The 19,275-nt window shown below is 35.7% G+C and overlaps 2 protein-coding genes and 1 non-coding gene across 5 annotated transcripts; all 3 read left to right on the top strand.

Moving 5' to 3' along the window:
- Positions 1-5,232: 5,232 nt before the first annotated feature.
- On the top strand, positions 5,233-11,119 carry LOC130716939 (protein NPGR2). Its single transcript, XM_057566997.1, has 6 exons — positions 5,233-5,503; positions 6,100-6,334; positions 7,063-7,315; positions 7,802-9,018; positions 10,192-10,345; positions 10,631-11,119. Exons 2-6 carry the CDS (start codon positions 6,137-6,139, stop codon positions 10,948-10,950), a joined length of 2,142 nt encoding a protein of 713 aa, XP_057422980.1. The 5' UTR covers positions 5,233-5,503; positions 6,100-6,136; the 3' UTR covers positions 10,951-11,119.
- Positions 11,120-11,412: 293 nt separating this feature from the next.
- Positions 11,413-16,374, top strand: LOC130716938 (exocyst complex component EXO84B-like). Of its 3 annotated transcripts, none has more exons than XM_057566995.1 (8): positions 11,413-11,549; positions 12,170-12,305; positions 12,381-12,478; positions 12,890-13,937; positions 14,241-14,735; positions 14,981-15,163; positions 15,273-15,397; positions 15,887-16,374. In XM_057566995.1, the coding sequence occupies exons 2-8, from the start codon at positions 12,294-12,296 to the stop codon at positions 16,323-16,325; spliced, it is 2,400 nt and encodes a 799-aa protein (XP_057422978.1). In that variant the 5' UTR covers positions 11,413-11,549; positions 12,170-12,293; the 3' UTR covers positions 16,326-16,374. The 3 variants fall into 3 exon arrangements, with proteins under 3 accessions (XP_057422978.1, XP_057422979.1, XP_057422977.1); XM_057566996.1 differs by having other exon boundaries at positions 12,159-12,305; XM_057566994.1 differs by having other exon boundaries at positions 11,413-12,305.
- Positions 16,375-17,933: 1,559 nt separating this feature from the next.
- Positions 17,934-18,018, top strand: TRNAM-CAU (transfer RNA methionine (anticodon CAU)). The gene is given in 2 exon segments: positions 17,934-17,971; positions 17,983-18,018. It is a non-coding gene; the product is annotated as a tRNA-Met (tRNA).
- Positions 18,019-19,275: the final 1,257 nt, after the last annotated feature.

Below are 19,275 nucleotides of genomic sequence, written 5' to 3'. Positions count from 1 at the left end.
AAACAATTCAGATCCTGCTTTATAAACTCTTCACATTGTCTTTAAAATCTGAGTGATTATAATATTTTCTCTCAAGACAGTTTCACAATTCTTATTAATGTTTCGGAAAATTATAAGCTTAAAGAAGAATAATAATTCGACTTTACCACAACAGCAAAACAATTCACCAACAAATCACCAAACACATAAAACCACTGAAAACGTGAAACTTAGTGTGTGAGACTCTAATGCATGCATGTGGTACCAATTGTTAACCTTAGCGGTATCACCGCGTCCACTCCAGACAGTTAACCACCAATGAAGTCCACTCCAGACTTCCAGAACCACGCCAGTTCTGGGACAAACCTCAGTTTTCCGATGAAAACCGACACGTTGCCTCTTGACTAAATGAAGTGTATTTCGTGAAAAAACTCATAAATCAAAACTTGCAAATTTGAGACCACTCCAGCCCCAAATATATAACATATTTTATCGCCAAATTCCATAATGGAAATCACACCAAAATTGCACAAAATAACTCTTCAATATAATTATTAAATCATTCACTATTTCACCGACAAACTAGTAACACAAAGTCCCGAAATGTCTCACATCAATTACTAGAACCAATTCCATAATCATTCTTATAAATAAGCAGAAACATAGCAAACTTGCAGATAGTTCTGGTACTAAACGAGCACTCCAAAAATTATGAAAATTTTACTAAACATAGCCTTATACGTTAGCTTTCATATAAAATTGGTTTCACCCAATTTGGAATTCTGTAGAGAGAGTTATGCTCTCTACAGCACAGGCTGTTAGGGTGTCTGCAAGCATAAACAGAGTGAACTTGCAGATAATTCTGGTATTGAACTTGCAATCCAAAAATTATGAAAATATTAACCAATATAACCCTATGAGTTAGCTTTCATATAAAATTAGTTTCACTCAATTTGGAATTCTTTAGAGAGAGTTATGCTCTCTACAACACAGGCGGCTAGTGTGTCTGTGGGTAGAAACAGAATGAACTTGCAAATGATTCTGGTATTGAACCAGCAATTGAAAAATTATGAAAATATTACCCAACATAGCCCTATGAGTTAGCTTTCATACAAAATTGGTTTCACTCAATTTGGAATTCTGTAGAGAGAGTTATGCTCTCTACAACACAGACTGTTAGGGTATCTGCGGGCAAAACAGAACAGAACCCAATTTTTCCCGGAACCTCAATTTCGCTCAAAATCAATTTTGCTCACCACATGTTAACACTCAACACAGTCTCTCAGTTCTGAATTTTCAAAGAAGATGGGGGTTCCTTCATGTTAAACTCAACCTCTGTTATTCTACAATTATACAAGGTAAATTCAAACCCTTACCTTCTATGACACCGGTACAAAGCCTCCTAGACCCTTTTCTTCTTGAATATCAAATTCTAGGTTTTCTCCACCTTTTCTCCTCTCCTTCACCTTTCACGTGTTTGTCTGTTCTGTTGCTTCTCTAATCCTAATTTTCTTTCTTTCCTTCTACTTATATCTCTCCTAACCCTAAACTAGTAATACTAGTGGGCTCCGCTCCATATATCACAATAAAACCCAAAAACCTTATTTCTCTGTATTACATAATCACTTAATTATCTAATAAAATCACTTAATAACCTTATCATCTAATTAAATCACTTAATCAAATAATCATCAAATTAAATCACATAAATTATCAAATTACCATATAGTATAATAATTAAAATAAAATAATAAATAACCTAATAACGAAAAGTGGGGTGTTACCATTTCCGCATCCAACACTTTAATTTGCATGTGGAGAGCTTGTTACAACCCTTTAACAACCCCTAGAGCGCTACTCGCAAGGCAGAGCACCCTTCTAGTTTTCCTGCAAAATTAAGAGCAATAGTCCCATTTCCATCTCTAATCATCCCCCTCGTAGGCAGCGCGACAAGGTTGGGAGAAAACAAAGTCATCTGAATTGATTTTCCACACCCCAGGATCAAGTTTCTTCTAGGAAATTCTACTTTCCTTCATATGAAGTTTGGAAATCACATCGGGAAGGTGCAAATTTTGGGAAATTTCAGTAGTGTAGCTCATAATAAGGATCATCTGGTTACATGGTCTATCTGATTGTTGAAAACCAAGTCACATTTATCTTTCCAAATGAACCAAGCCACAACCCCAAACAACAACGCCCAGCTGAATCCACCCCGGTGAACAAACTTCTGGTGAAGATTGAAGCTTAACCAATATGATAGACTAAGGCTGAAGAATTTACTTCAATCACTAGGCTATAAAATTGTGTTCCAAACCTCATGGATGTGATGGCATTCTCAAATAGCATGCATGATTGTTTCCTTAGCTGAATGACATCGGAGACAAAGGGGCTACATGGCACATGTTACTCTTCCTCCTATCCAAATTGGTGATCGATCTATCCATGAACAACTTTCCACAAGAAACTCTTAATACGAGGGGGCCTTGATACTTCCAAATGATATCAAAAGAATTGAGGGGAAGATCCCTAGCTTCGTACAACAAAGAATTAGTCGAGTTAAAGAAAAACCTGTCATCTTGAGAAAGCTTTCAAGCTTGCTTATCATTTTCTTGGGTCGCACTAGGAGGTCTTATGGAAAACAAATGCAAGAAGTAATTATCTAAGTAAGCCCCATTTCAATTCCCATTATCATGAAGGAAGTCCAACAGGCTTTCAATTGAGAGAATCCAGGAGTCCCTCCGAAACAAGATTTGCATCCCATCACCCATTACCCAGGTGGAACCCACCATAGTTAACCTTCAACTTAGCAAATTCCTTCCCAAGTTGGTAATCCCATTTGTTTGGCAAGGGAATTTTCTTTTCTCTGGTTTTTAATCATACTTTGCTCTAAAAATGTGAGCCCACAAACAATCCTCTTTGGTGTGAATAGTCCAATCTAGCTTCAACATACAAGTCTTGTTTATAGTATGCAAATATTTGAAGGCTAATCCACCCTCCTTATTAGGAGAGCAGATAGTTTCCCAACTGTTTAAATGAAACTTCCTCTTTTCCACCTTAGTGCCCCAAATGAAATCCCTACAGAGCTTTTCTATCTCCTTGCAAATTTCGATGGGAATAGGAGTAGTTTGCATTACATAGGAAGGATGACTCATAAGATAGGTTTGAGCCAAAGACACTCTGCCTGCAAAAGACAAGGACTTTCATTTTTATCCAGTTAGCTTCTTCTTGACTCTGTCAATTAGGAACTCAAAATTCTCTTTAGTCACCCGAGAGTGGAGAAGAGGAAATCCTAAGTACATACTCAAGTTGGAGTGAAACTAAGGCTAGATGATAGTTGACTAGCCAAAGGCTCCTGCACATTCTTAGAAAAGAACACCCTTAATTTGGGTAAACTCATCTTTTGACCCAAGCCACCACAAAGTTATCCAGTATACCATGAATGAGTTGCACATGGTCAATCTATGCTTTTTGAAAATTATTATTATTATTATTATTATTATTATTATTATTATTATTATTATTATTATTATTATTAGTTACCATTGGATTCTTTACCTCCCTTAACACCCTCTACATCCTCCTCCTCCTCTTCTATGCCTATACTTGATCCGCCAATACAACCTACAAGAGTCTGAACTATGCAAAAATATCCCCACATAATCTTAGGAATTTCCACTTTAATATAATCCATAGTCCATTTGGTTTGGCAGGTACACCCTTTCCAATTTCTAATTTTCTTTCTTATGATAAATTGTCAACTAATTATAAGATCTTTGTTTTTTCATGGTGTACATACCCAAACCTTAGTCTTATGCCTAAGATGAAAAATATGATTGTTGGAAGAGAGGATGATGAAATTTCAGCCCTTCAAGTATTAGAAAATTCTATATGGAGACTCAAAGAAGTCCAATATTTGGTATATTAGCTAGTGTACAAGTTTATATAATAAAGAACACACACAATCATTGCCTTAAGCCTAAGGTTTTGTGGTGGTATGTAATTCTAACTTATAATTCTAACATGGTATCGAAGCTGCCTTCTGCCTTTTGACAATTGGATCCTTACTGCCTTACCCCCAAAAAAGCACCTAATTGGCGACAAATGAGTGTAAAAAATCAAGATAAATGATTATCTTACAGTAGAAAGATACAAGGCTAGATCAGAAGCCAAGAGATACACACAAATACATGATTTAGACAACTTTGAGACCTTTTTTCCAATGGCAAAGATGGCCACTGTCAAGCTAGAGGCTAGTTCTTGCAATTACAATATCAAAGGATTGACATCTCCATCAATTTGATATTAAAAGAGCATCTTTATCCATCACATTCACTAGAGTGTCTACACTTCATTTTATATCATTTTTTACAATTCTCCATAGTACCACATCATCTAAACCACTTTACTAATTTTTTACTCCAACCCAACGACTCTTAAAAGTTTTTTTAGTAGGCCCCACAATCAAAACCAAACCACTTTTACTACATTATAATAATAATAACTTTTTTTGTTTTTTGTGCACAATTTGAAGAGACAGTGTCTGGTTGTAGACACTAATTTTTTACCACATGGAGATTTTATTTACTCCAATAGTGTGAGACACTCATCTTCAAGTATCTTAGGCAAGAGACATTGCCGTTGGAGGTGCTCTAATAATGCTTTTTTATAATTAGCTTTGAAATCGTCACAACCACCCTACCACCTCAATCATATTACTTCTTCCGTTCCACATTTTACAATAATCTCGGAGAGATGCTATATAACGCGGCATTTTTGGTGCACAATCAGAACAAATCAGGACGTTGGGCTCTTGGCGGAAATCATGGAGGGGTTGTGATTGAGAAGAGAATAAAATATGTATAAATCAATGACACATAATGAGTCGTGCAGTGTCGTTGAAAAAACAATCGTGTCAAATAGGATTTCCCATAATCTCGAAATCTGAAGGAAAGTAGTCTCATGTCCGCCGAACGTAGAAATACGTGCATATTAAATTTGTGGGGCATATAAAGTGTGCTACTAGATGGAAGGCGTGAGGTGTATGATAGTTGAGAGTTGTATGAAAGAGTCTTGAAGACGTGACAATGTAGTTAATGACGGTTTAAATGGCAGCCAGCCCACACAACAACAACGTTGAAACTGATCCCACGTGGCAGCTAATTAATTAACCATCCCCGTGGGCCCCACACCACGACAACGCACGAAAACATCGACATAAACCGAACCGAACCCCTCTCTCTATGCTTCTTAATAACTTATGCTTATGTTGCTGTGTGTGTGTGAGACTGAGATCTTCTTGCTTACGTTTTCTACTTCAATTCTCATCACTTTCAACGCCAGTTTCAGTAAAATTCAATATATATAAATTCAACAAAGTCGCTGTTGAAAATTGAATAAGGCTAAATTCTCTGTAGACTTTTTTGGATGCTTTGATTCATGGCGGCTTTGATTTGATTGCTCAAAATTCAGTTATGGATGTTGTTGCTGTTTTCTCCCTCTGCTTTTCTTTCTGCAAATTCAAATGGTGAGACCTTTTTTCTTTTTGTTTAATTACTTTTCTTCATTGTGTTTTTTTGTGCTTCTGAAGTGTATGATTATTTTTTTCATTCTGGTTTCTAGTGCTCGAAATTCAGAGCATTTTCTCAGTTGATTATATTAGCGAATTTCCTGGAAAATTTTTAACTCCCCTCCCCTGGAATTTTGCAGTTTCAGAGTCATGTTGGTCGGTTTCAATTATGTGAATTTATTTTTTTAAATTCATTTTTGATGTGTGGTTTTGGTTGTGTTGGCTTCAGTGAAACAGAATGATGAATAAGAGGAATCTGAATGGTTTTGATTTGGATTTTACTTTTTAGTGATGGAGTTTGTGGTTGTTGTTGGCTTCAATTCAAGAGTTATGCTTGTTTCCAATTAGTGTATAATTTTCTATAATGTATGCTTTCTTGTTCTGGGATTTTAATTCCTCTGCATTCAGCATACTCAGGATCATTTTGATTGGAATTTTGAAATTTGGGATTCTCTTGATTTCTACATGCATGAACAGTCTGAAACAGTTGATTTTTGTGTGTGTTTTTTAAATTTTGTGTGTGGCATTGCTGGTTTAACGTTTTCTCTGGGCAGATTATTGAGATAGGAGGAGAGGTGAAGCAGAAGGATAATGAAGTGGCTACGCGCAGGAGGGGAAACATTGGGAGGAGCAGATGAAGTTTTCCCTTCATCTGAATCTATTGTAACCAAGGATTTTTCCATCAGTGGGCCATCGGGCCTTGCCGGACAAGTTGATAAGAAGCCGGATACGGGGAATATAGAAGAAGCTGAATCATCTTTACGTGAGAGTGGCGTCTTGAACTATGAGGTTGGTTTAATCATAGTTCCCTTGCCTTCGATGTTTTCTGTTATACCGAACAATCGGATATGGTTTATTCTTTGTTATTTGCTCTAGACCATAGTGTGTTCATATACTTTTCTTTACCCAACATGTAACTTCAGGCTTGTTACATGGTTTCTTTATGGTAGGTTTATTAATAGTTGTATGGACTACTTTTAGATCTTTCCAGGGTTTTAAATTGCGGTTGCGACTGCGTAGCGGAATTGCGGACAAATGCGGGTTGATCCGTCCACAATTGCAATCGCGATCATGACGGGGTAACTCTAAAACCCGTTACGTTGAGGCCGCAATTGCGGTTGCTGATCGCAATTTAAAAACCTGGATCTTTCTGTCTATGCCCTTAGTTTTGGAAAGTCAGCATCTATCTTTTGTTGTTTCAGAATCCTTAATCTGATCTTCCGATGTATCAAAAAAGAATCCTTAATCTGAAAAATAGTTGACCAAGGCATTGGTTTCCGTAATTCTATCTGACCACAGTTAATGCATATATTTTTCTAATGATCTACTTATTGAATTTGATGTTTCCTTTTTTTTTATTAGCAAATTTGATACTTCGCATTCAATACGATTTTTTTTTGGCATAATTCAACTTAAGTTAGTAAAGTATTTAACTCTTTCTGTGTGTGTTCCTCGTTTTAAATTCGTGATTATGACTACGATTCTTTTTTAAAGAAAAATATGTCTGCAATTCACAGGAAGCTAGAGCTCTGCTGGGAAGATATGAATATCAGAAAGGAAATTTAGTAGCCGCCTTGCATGTCTTTGAGGGAATAGATATAAGTGCCGTGACTCCTAAGATCAAACTTGCCCTTTCTAGAAACAGAGAACACCAGAAGAGACGTTCCCAGAATCACGATGAGCCGCAAATGTCTATACATGCTGTTGGCTTGCTGTTGGAAGCAGTCTTCCTAAAAGCAAAATCTCTGCATGTTCTTGGAAGGTTTAAAGGTAACCTCACTGGTTGTTTGATTCATAGATTTTCTCTTTGTTTTTCACTGCATATTTTCTTTTCAATCAGCACTATGGTACATATTTTACAAGTGGTATACTTTATTTTTCAGTGATTAATATCTTGTAAATATACTTGATTTCAACTGCTATGAGTCTTTTTTAAATTATGAGCCTGTTTGGCAAGCAGAATCAATTCCATAGAATCATTTCTATTTGGTTAAAATCAATTCTAACCATTTAAAATAATGTTTGGGTGTACCCGTACAATTGATTTCATGGGTTAAGAATTGGATCCACTTGCCATAACAAATAGTTGCTTTTGCATTGAACATAATAAATTTGTTTTAATGGTCAAGCCAAAAGAGGATGATGCAGCTGCATTGTCAGTCATCTGCTATGCATGCGAAGTCCTCCGGAATTGGTTTCGATGACAATGGGATACAAGTAGTGTAATCTGATGTATTTTTCCAATCATTCTTGCAGAAGCTGCCGTATCTTGCAAAGTTATTCTGGACATAGTGGAGTCTTCATTGCCCGAAGGCTTGCCTGATAATTTTGGTGCTGAATGTAAATTGCAGGAGACCTTGAGCAAGGCAGTTGAGCTGCTTCCCGAGTTATGGAAACTTGCTGATTGTCCGCGCGAAGCAACTTTATCTTACCGGCGAGCGCTCCTTCATCATTGGAATCTTGATGCAGAGACTATAGCGAAGATTCAGAAAGAATTCGTTGTTTTTCTTCTATACAGCGGAGGGGAAGCAGCACCCCCTGATCTCCGTTCCCAAATGGACGGCTCATTTGTGCCGCTAAACAACATAGAAGAGGCTATTCTTCTTTTAATGATTTTGCTAAGAAAAGTCTCTCTCAATAGAATTGAGTGGGATCCTTCAATTTTGGACCACCTTTCATTCGCTCTTTCTGTTTCAGGGGATTTGACATCTTTAGCTAATCAATTGGAAGAATTGCTCCCTGGGACTATCGATAAAAGAGAAAGGTACCATGCTCTTGCTCTCTGTTATTATGGAGCAGGTAAGGACTTGGTAGCACTGGATCTTCTCAGAAAATTATCGAGTAATAGAAAGGAACCAAAACATGTTCCAGGTTTGTTATTGGCTTCTAAGATTTGTTCTGAGAATCCCAGTCTAGCCGAAGAAGGAGTAAGATTTGCTCAAGGAGTTCTTGAGAGTTTAGATGGCAGGTGTAATCAGTTAAAAAATCTCGTTGAATTTTTTCAAGGTGTTTCATTGTCAGCAACCTCGAAATTGCCTGTTTCTGATTCTGAGAGGCTTAAGAGACAATCTGAGGCGCTTCATGCCTTGGAAAATGCTGCCAGAACGAGTAAAATGAGAGATCCCCTTGTGCTATATCATCTCAGTTTAGAATATGCAGATCAAAGGAAGTTGGACTCGGCACTTCATTATGCAAAGTGCCTTTTAAAACTGGAAGGTGGTGCTAATGTTAAAGGGTGGTTATTGTTAGCTCGGATATTATCCGCTGAAAAACGGTTTGTGGATGCTGAATCTATTATCAATGCTGCGTTGGATCAGACTGGGAAATGGGATCAGGGTGATTTGTTGCGAACAAAAGCTAAACTTCAAATTGCACAGGGCCAGTTAAGGAGTGCCATTGAGACATATACCCAGCTTCTTGCTGTCCTTCAAATCCAGAGTAAAAGTTCTGGTTCCTGGAAGAAGTTATCTAAGGTTTGTTTATAAGAAATTAAATTGAACATTGTTGAATTGTAGAGCGTTGCTCTTGTGACTTGGATGGATGTAGTCTCCCACAAACTTGTGGAATTTTTATGCTTTCTGCAGAAATTAATGACCATAGGTTTGTACTTATGAACAAAAGGAAGTGTGCTGCTGGTCCGTGTCTGAGAAATTGAGAATATTTATACAATGTTAGGAACAAAAATAGTGAGAGTACTAAAACATGATCATCATTTTATTTGTTTCACATGCAGGCATTTCATGAAAAAAAATAAAAGCAGAATAAACAAGAGTTCCTCTAAATTTTGGTGTGCTTTTTTAAGTGTGGTTCTGGGTTCATGATGTTGAGAGTCAGTATCCATTATTAAGAGTGTCATTAGTTCAAAATTTTCTTTCTATTGAATCTCTGTTCCTCTTCTAGAAAAGTCTGCATGTTAGCGCCTGAAAGTATTTATTCCATAGCAAGTATGAGGATGTATAAATGATTAAATCTCTGTGCACTTATTAGAATTGGTATGTATCAGTTATTTACACCATACATTCTTTTCTATGTCCTTCAAGGAACCAGGTATAATGATTTGTTGAGCATTCTTAATCCATCATATAGTTTTTTCCTTTATGGTCCTCTGCTGATCTGCCATACTATTTGGTGAAAGAATGTGCTCACTTCATCATTAGGATCTATTAGGAGGTTTTTTTCTTTCTCATTTTAAAAAGCTTTGTTGGTTGTACCTGTAAGATGCTTATTTTGAATGTGGACTAGTGTTGTCACATAGCGGATATCCCGGCGCTATAGCCCTATAGCGTAACACTCTGAGGGCTCACCTTTATCCACTATTTTCTGCTCCGTGGGCTTTGACATAGCTGTTTTTTTGTTTACCGCTATTTTCTGCGATCTGCGATTAACAACACTGATTTGGACCCTTTTTTTGAGTTTATGCCATGCCATTCATGTAAGCCTTATCAATTGTCATGAATGTTGAATTTAAAATGGCTGCTAGTATTTGAAAATTCCATAATTAACTCTTGCTCCCATATGTTGAATTTGGATACATTTAATTCATACTGTTTTTATCTCAAGCTTTTTATTTTTATTTTTTGATAATTAGTAATTTTACTTGTGTAGTAATACAATTCAGACCCTTTCTTTCATGATATTTGTAACAGGACACTAGAGATCGTTCTAGGAACTTGGAATTGGAAATATGGCATGATCTTGCTCATGTGTACATCAGTCTTTCACAGTGGCATGATGCAGAGGTGTGTCTTTCAAAATCCAAGGCCATCAAACCATACTCAGCTTCTCGATGTCATGCATCAGGTAAATAAGTTTGACTTTTTATCTTTGAGTTTCAAAGTTTTTCCATTTAATGTTTTTTCTGAGATGGAAATGACCAAACGTATGTGTGTACTGGTAGTGGTAGCAACAATATCCAAACATAATCTGAAGTATGAGATTTTGCAATATGAACTTTGATAAAATGGAAAAAAATGAGGGGAATGAGGGGACTGTGAATGTCGGAGAATGAACATTAAACATTCCATCCAAGTTGCTTCTCAGACTTATATTTAATGATAGGGTTGTTTTATATGTTAAATTTCACAGGTATGATGTATGAAGCAAAGGGTCTTTACAAGGAAGCTCTGACAGCTTTTCGCGAAGCTTTGGACATTGATCCCGATCATGTCCCCAGCTTAATCTCCACTGCTCTAGTTCTCAAACGATGCACTAATCCATCAAATCCAGCGGTCAGGAGCTTTCTGATGGACGCGCTACGGCACGACAGGTTGAATGCTTCTGCTTGGTATAATCTTGGCCTTCTTCACAAGGCTGAGGGAACAGCATCATCAGTGGTTGAAGCTGCAGAGTGTTTTCAGGCAGCATACTCTCTCGAAGAATCGGCACCGGTTGAACCTTTCAGATGAGTGATTTGCAGCCACGATGTCAATGCGCGGGGACCCCAAAACCCGTTAATTGTGGTTGCGGACCGCAATTTGAAATCGTGGTAGAAGCAAACATGTGATGCATAGTGATTTTCTGTTGTCTCAATGTGGATAATCTATTTTTGACCTTGCATAGAGATGGATTAATCAAGGTGTTGAAAGCTAGCACCAAAGAAATAATAATAATATTAATAATAATAATAGGCAAAAACTCTACAAGCCGTTTTGGGTTGCCATTGCCAACTTAACGTGTCGACCTTATCTTTGGATGATAGAATTTTACAAGGAAAAAGACGAGAGGATATATATTTTTTAAATTTAGAGTTTTATAATGTTATTTAAATGAATAAATTATTAGTTCAGACAAAAAAATGAATACAGTATTTTTATATTAAGTTTGAGTTTCATGATAAACTTTCATTATATTTGATATCCTAAAGTACTTTCGGAGATGTTCAGATCACGACGATTGACATTTCCTTGTGCATGGCGTCAATATGTTGCTGGATTCACACTAGATTCTGCTATGTGGCCATGGGATGGAGGGTACTGCTAAATCGAATTCAGACTAAGAGAATCTGGTACGTAGGAATGTATTACTGTGTGATCCATCTGGTCCTTGGTGTAATTCTGTGGTAGAATCTGCCTCTCATTTGCGTGGGATGTATGGGGCTTGTAGTTCGGGCTGCTAAGCCCGCCCCAACCATAAAAAAAAATCTAGTAACCAACACACACAAATTGATAAAGCTAAAAGGACACTAGCCGAACACCCAATTTGAAATTTAAATGTTCATGCTGACGCATGACTAAAATACATAAATAGAGACAGAGATAGGCATAAGCTAAGGCAGGTTCAGAGGAAGTTCATGCAAAAGCAAAACCAGCTGGTGAAGATAACAATGAACCGAGAATTGAAAAAGTTTGCATTTCACAACCATTCTTGTGTGAGTAACGACAAAGCCTCAACGGAAATACCGAAGCTTAAACAAAAACAAAACAATCCATTATCCATTAATACATCAATACATGCATAAACACACAATTGATTTCTTTGCTTCACCATCATTTCCATTTTAGTACCAAAATTAAACTTGCCAATGCCATTACCGGTACTAATTGCTTAAACACACTCATTCCTTGTTTATTTTTGTTGCATTGAAATGGAATCTTCTTCATCTGCGCCGCGCAAGTTTCGCTTCAGAGACCACTCAATCCCGGAGTCACAAAACTCGATTGAGTCCTCCGAGCAAAGCTCCGAGGATGTTGTTTCGCCGGTGTCACTACCTATCAGTGATGTTTCAGATACCAAGCTTGATGTTGAGTCCATGACCGGAAGGGTATTAATATACTTCTACTAGTACTACATGTTTCATATATATGCTTAATTTGGCTGATTGATTATTGATACATAGGGCATCAAACATTTGTGTGATGAACTTGGGGAGCTCAAGGAAGCAGCAAGTCAAGATTTACGGAAAAACCTCTCTGCTAATTCTTCCTCTTTCCTTAGGTACGTACAATTCATGCTGAACTTGATATATATGCATTGGTCTGTAATCTGTATAAAATAAATCTCTCCTCAACTTGTATTACATGCGTATGGAATTTGCAGAAATAAACATTTGCCGGTAACATATATATGTGTAGCCTCCAATAATGGATCTATGATATACTTTGATACCATATTAAAATTTGGGAAAGACCTCACTCTACTCCAAAAGCTGCTTAGATGTGAGGATTATCCTCCAACTTATTTATTAGGCATATCTCTAGTCACTTCAACATAACATTTTATATTGTTCTTTCATGTTTATCAAGGATATTCTTAGACTGGAGCTCAAAAATCATATTGCTGATTATTATTCTTTTGGTGGTTGAATGGCATATAATGTTAATGTGCTTATATGTTTTTTATGTGCAGAATACTAGAGGAAGTGACAGGAGTGGAAAATGAGCTTGTGCAACTAGAAAACCATCTTTTATCCCACAAAAGACTATTAAAGGATCTCATAGATCGCATATATCCAAAAATATTGTTCATAAACTCAACCATTGAAGATCCTATATATTTTGCACCATCTTCCCCTAGTGAATTGGAAATTCACATTAATGATGTTTCAGAGAAATTGGATATTCTCATGTTAGAACATAAGGTAGATGAAGCCCTACACCTTCTAGAATCAGCAGAGGAACATTACCAAAGCATACAACTCCAACACCATTCCTATAGCAAGAATGAGATGATGTTGTATAACTCTTTGATTTCAGAGCAAAAGTCCATGCTTATACAAAAGTTCACACAGATAGCTGAGAATGAAAGAACAATAGCACCAGAATTGCAAAGTGTGTTAGCTTCACTTTGCAGGCTTGGGGAGAGTCAACTTGCTATTCATTTGTTGCTCAAGCATTACCATTTGCGTATTGTGACTGGAATAAATAATTTGAAGTGTTCAAAATCATATTCAATTGAGTATTATTTAAGAGAACTTGCAAGGTTTGTGTTTTCTATGATTTCACAAGCGGCAAAGAGTTTTGAGAAGTTATGTGGAGACACTTCCCCTTACACCTCAGAACTTATGTTGTGGGTTTATGCAGAAACAAAGTCATTTGTTACTTTTTTTGCCAGACATGTTAAATCCACCTCATCATTAAGTGTTGACTTGTGCTCTTCCATAAAAGCTGTGAAGTTTGCAGTCTTCTATTGTTCTTTGTTAGAAAATCAGAAAGTAGTGTTGCAGCCATACTTGGTAAAGCATCTATTCCCCTGCATTGAAGAGGTTTTGGATACACATATAAACCATTTTAAGAAAGTGATTTCTATCTTCTCAGCAAGTGATTCTTGGATACTAGAGAAGTTCCATGTGTCTGAAGTGTTTTGTGGGGCTCTATCTTTATCTCTGACAAATGGGGCACAACCTGATTATTGCTTACTAACTGCAAGTGGCCAGAAGTTTCTAACACTATTGCAGGTATGCTCCTGTAAATTGTAGGAACAAATTGAATAGTTTTCTTTTTAAATTAATATTTTTAGGGAATTAGGGTGAGCCTCTGCGCAACAATATGGATGTTGTCACGTGACTTTGCGGTCACAGGTTTAAGCGGTAGAATTAGCCTCTTGCGAAAATGCAAGATGAGAATTCTTACATTAAATGCAAAAAGTGGGTCCAGCGCATCACTGGACCTTGCACATAACAAGAGCTTTGTAGCACCAGGTTTTCCCTTTTGTTTTTACTTTTTATGTATATATAACTTATTTCAATGACTCTTACCAGGCTTTTGTAGAAGATACTTCCCCTCTTGTTGCCCTTGAAATGGGAGGTTTAGTAATTAAAGAACTTATGAACCTCTTCTCAGAGTATATTGTCATACTTGAAAGAGCCCTTACTTATGAAACGAGCACAATAGAGGAAGATAATGCAAGAATCAAGTTAGCTGAGTCACTGCTACAACAGGTTTCTATTTTGGCTAATGTGTCAGCGTTAGTGCATTTTCTCTCCACCATTGTCAAAGGCATCTTTAGTAACAATGGCCACATGGATTCACAAGTATTGGGAAACCGTTCAATTGTTCATGAGCAACACGAAATTCAAGATTTCCTGTTGTTTATTGAAGAGGGCACCAATAAGTTGAGAAATGTGTTCTGCCAACAATTAATTCAAGGAGTGTTGTCTACTTACCATAGCCATGAAATATTTGCAACTATTCACTATAATGATCAATGTGATGTTAGCATGATCCACAATCCAATGCCCTCTGGTATCTATCAGGTATTACTTAACAATTAATTCTTTAAGTACTATTGATTGATATGAAATATGAATGCAAGATATTGAGACAATGGGTAAGTGGATGATTATGCTAAGTTCTATCTTGCTAAGTGTCACAACATTACCAGAAAGCTGGTGCAAATAGTTGTGGATTACAAGTTGATAATAGTTTTTACTTTTGACCTCCCAATATGCTTCTACAAGATTTTATATATGGTCTAAATTTTTGTCCATGTTCTTGGCAGGTTTTATTTCTAGAACTGAGGAAAATAGAAAAGCTTGATGAAGAAAATGTGTTTGAAATGAATTGGTTGATGGAATTACTGAGAGAGCTGATGGAGTCTATGTTTATTTGGGCTTCTAAGAACAAAGAGATCAATGCAACTACAGAAGAGAGTATGAGCTCACAGACTGATGAGGCTAAACAGGTTTAAAATTTTATATTTCCCTTCTTCATGTTTGTTGTTTTGCACTCAAGAAAACGTGCCATTACCTGTCTAGAGTGACTATCATTCATTTCCTTTGTTCCTTTAACAGTTTATTTTGGATGTGCAATTTCTGGTGGAAGTTGGAATGTATGGAGGATACTTCTCCGATGACCCTTTACTCCTTCTCACTCTCATGAAATCAACCTTTAGCTCAGCTGGACTTGACCCTTTCAAGTAATGCTTTCTCAAAACAATCTAATCACAATCTTATGCATCACATGTCTTAATCAGAACATACATGTATAGCTTTATCTGAAAATGGATTAATAAATTTTACAAGCAGTAATTTCATAAAATCCTTAAATGTAAGTCCCTGTGGTCCTTTTTCCATTTGGTGTCCCCTTCTCTGCCTACCAATAGAATTGTGTCATGTTATTTAATTAATATGACCGGTGTAAGGTTATAATGGTCATATCCATGTTTTATTTTAATGGATGTATCACAATTTTATTGGTAGGGCAGGAAATGAGACATGGAACGATCACATAAGAACTTAATGCCCTTGAAATATATATCTTTGTCAAAAAGCCATAAAGGGTTTGGCTAATTAATAAACAATAAGCAAGAGGTTGGCTAATTATTAAAGGCAACCTAAGGTTCTATATTCTAACATTAACTAATGAAGTGGTTTATGTTGGTGATGTTCATGTTATCTTTTTTCAGAGATGTAGTCAATGATGATTGGGCTATAGATGCTGCCACTGAAACAATTCAAAAGCTATTAGACATTGAGAAAACAAGTTTACATCCAAAGGAGACTATAGTTGACATCAAAGAGGATTTACATGAGCATGAGAATAATGATGCAGTAAATGTAGAGGAAGATGAGGTTGCCAAAGATGAGTTAGAAGTTGGTATTGATGCAGAAGCGGCTTCTCTAGAATTGGAATTTAGCCCCAGTGAGGATTCACTAAAGGAGAGAGATTATATTGATATAGACACTTTAAATTTGAGTCAACCTACTATTAATACCGTGCAATTAGAGAATATTACTGATCTTGACAAGGCAGGAGATGCAGAAATTGATGTATTGAGTCCAACATCTTCAATGAATGAGGTTGGACAGAATTCTGAGGAAATTAAATCAAAATCAGATGAATAACCAAATTTTATACATATTAATAATGTATTTACATGATTTTAGTTTTGTACTTTGGTTTCATGCCTATTTGACTAATTTGAAACCCTTAAACTAGTGTAGACTTGAACGTCTCGCCTACCTACAAGAAAAAGCCTTACATGTATGTTTTGGAACACAAACTAGCATATAATTGATGCAAGGAAAAAGTTATCTTCACATATCAATTACACGCCCACCTTCATTAAATATGAAGAAAAGATAGATTAATAAGTGATATGATAAGTGATGTGATAAGAAATGTAGAAGGAGATAAGAAAAAAAATGAGTGACACTAAGATGAAAGAAAAAATAAAATGTTAATGTATCAAACCTATTGATGTAAGGTCAGGTTTAGAAAAGTATACTTCCACCACTAACCATATTGTTATGAAACACTAGGTAATCCAATGTTATAGCTTCAGCAGCAGTGTGATCAATCACAAGCAAAATCATGATCATCATATATTACAATTCTTATTTAGGTTTATCTAATAAGCGGGGCCCTGGTAGTGTTTGGCCTAGCTTTTTTCAAGCTTAAAAGTTATTTTTAAGTTAAAGATGAAAATAAGAGCTTTAAAAAAAAGTAGAAGTTGTTTCTCTGTTTTCATTTTTTTTATAGCTTAAAAGTGTCTTTTAAGTAGAAAGGTGTTTGGTAAAATATTTTAAAAAATAAGCCACAAAAGTGAAAACCTAGTGAAGTCTTGAATTTTGAGTATAGCATACTCAAAATTGTGATAGAGTGCTACGCCGCCTCTCTTCTTTCCATTTTTCATTGTTCCTATTGGGTGGTGATACAGATTAAAAAGAACTTCCACCGCTGCAAAATTCATTTGTATTTTCGTGATCTTCCAGATCTTTGAAAATCATTTTCTTTGGATTCTTTCCGTCGTCTTGTTCCAATTTGTCTTCTTGCATATCTGCATTTTTCTGAGTATCATTTCAAAACCTGGCAAAGTGTCTAGTTTGAATTGAAAATATTAACTTCAATCACAGCAAAACCTTAATAAAATGCACAGAAGCTTCATACGAAGGTAGCCTGTCAGAAAGGTGGAGACTTTGGTTGTTGCCGTAAGTGTTTAAGATGTAGACCAGGGAAGAAGATGCTGCCGAAATCCATGGAGGCAAACAGCTTCCAACGGAAAGTCATGCTCTCTATTTGTGATACACAAAATAAAAATAAGTTACTTAAAAGTTAAAAGCTCCTCTCCATAACTTTTTTCTTAAAAGTTACTTATTTCCATTTTGTGTTGTAAAAAATAAGTCACCTAAAATTTTAGAGCTTTTTTAAAATTGTGTTTGACCCACCTTTAACTTAAAAGTAACTTAAAAATTCAAAAGAAGCTGGGCCAAACACTACCTTATTATCCTGGAAAAAAGTTGTGTATGCTATAGCTAAAAAGATATCAAACACAACCTTAATATTATTTGTTATATAAAAAATTATGATATCAATATAGACAATTGAACGTTCAGAAAAAAAATATGGAACTCATTTCAAAAAAAAGAAAGAAAAAAAAAAAAAAAATATGGAACCGAGATTTAGTTAAATTGAGGTAAAATATATTTTGTGGGCTTTAAGATTCAACAAGTGGGGTGGTGGCGCAGTTGGCTAGCGCGTAGGTCTCATAGCTTCTGAGTAATCCTGAGGTCGAGAGTTCGAGCCTCTCTCACCCCATTCTTCATTTTTATTATTTATTAAATCAAGCGCTTTTAAATTTCTGATGAAATTCAATCCTCCTTCGTTTGTGGTTTAGATATGAGTAATTTCATCATTTTTTTTTTGAACATGTGTAAATTTATCATTAAACCAAATGAATTTGCCAATATTGTCACATACAGAAATAAAAAAAATCGCTCAACTAATTAAAGCTAATAAAGACTCTAATTTTTTTAAAATACCATGATTCTTCTTTATAACACATTTAAACTCTGACGTTTTCTGATGAAATTGAATCCTTCATTTGTCCTTAAAGTTTTTAAAGTGTGTAGAATAACCATTTTTAATGTTTATGTTAAATTTTAACACGATTTTTTCAAATGACATGCACATAATATTTTTCTCCCCAAATTACCCTTTTAAATTACTCATCCTCACATGGAAAGTTTTTTCATTTAATTCTAAGTTTTTTTTTTCACCATGGTATTTGAAAATTTTTTGTTTTTTTACTATTGTTGTTAGAGGAAGCTTGACTTTCAATTTTTGTATAAAAAAAATTAAATAAATAAGATTAAGATTGATCAACACTTCTAATGTTATATTAACAGGATTTTATAATCACACATGTATAAAGGTAACTTATTTTCAAAAGTAATTTCATGCCAAATCGCTTATTTCTGATTGCAATCATTAAATCTGTATTTTCTTAGCGTCAAAAATATTATAAGAATCGTATATACTTTTCGATATCATATTAATTTAATATGAGGACGTTGAATTGGCTTTAAGGTGGGGATGGGGTGTAGTGAAGATCAATCGTTGTGTCTATGTGCATACCTGAGTAATTTAATTAGGGAGAAAAGTATCATGTGCATGTCATTTGATAAACTATGTTAAAATTTAAAAGAAATATTAACAAAAGGGTAATTTTACATCCTTTAAAATCTTTAAGAACATAAATTCACCTTTTGAAATGTCAGGGTCTAACTCACACGTGACCGAAACTTTAGGGGACTAATTTGTTTTTTTCCTACCTTATATGTTCATAACTCCAAGAATACGTCCCACTTACCTGACATTTTGTTTCTTCCATGAGTTTATCCCAAAGCTCTAGCTGTGCGCCTTCATCATCTTAATAATGCAATTGGGGGATTAAAAGTTCAACCAACCTATAAGAGCATTTCCAACCATGAGTTGCTAGTTGAGATGTTTAAATACTATTCTGGTGGATTCAAACTGTCATATAGGATTTAAGCCACTCATAAGCAACTCATG

This window comes from Lotus japonicus, chromosome 5 (genome assembly GCF_012489685.1).
Source record: "Lotus japonicus ecotype B-129 chromosome 5, LjGifu_v1.2".
Lineage (NCBI taxonomy): Eukaryota > Viridiplantae > Streptophyta > Magnoliopsida > Fabales > Fabaceae > Lotus > Lotus japonicus.
Note: the sequence above shows the minus strand (reverse complement) of the source record. Positions and strands in the feature narration are given on the sequence as shown.

Coding starts and splice junctions, on each gene's coding strand:
- LOC130716939 (XM_057566997.1), top strand. CDS start 6,137: ATGAAGTGGCTACGCGCAGGAGGGGAAACATTGGGAGGAGCAGATGAA. Junction 6,335..7,062: donor GTGGCGTCTTGAACTATGAG/GTTGGTTTAATC, acceptor TGCAATTCACAG/GAAGCTAGAGCTCTGCTGGG. Junction 10,346..10,630: donor TTCTCGATGTCATGCATCAG/GTAAATAAGTTT, acceptor TAAATTTCACAG/GTATGATGTATGAAGCAAAG.
- LOC130716938 (XM_057566994.1), top strand. CDS start 12,129: ATGGAATCTTCTTCATCTGCGCCGCGCAAGTTTCGCTTCAGAGACCAC. Junction 13,938..14,240: donor AGTTTCTAACACTATTGCAG/GTATGCTCCTGT, acceptor GACTCTTACCAG/GCTTTTGTAGAAGATACTTC. Junction 14,736..14,980: donor TGCCCTCTGGTATCTATCAG/GTATTACTTAAC, acceptor TGTTCTTGGCAG/GTTTTATTTCTAGAACTGAG.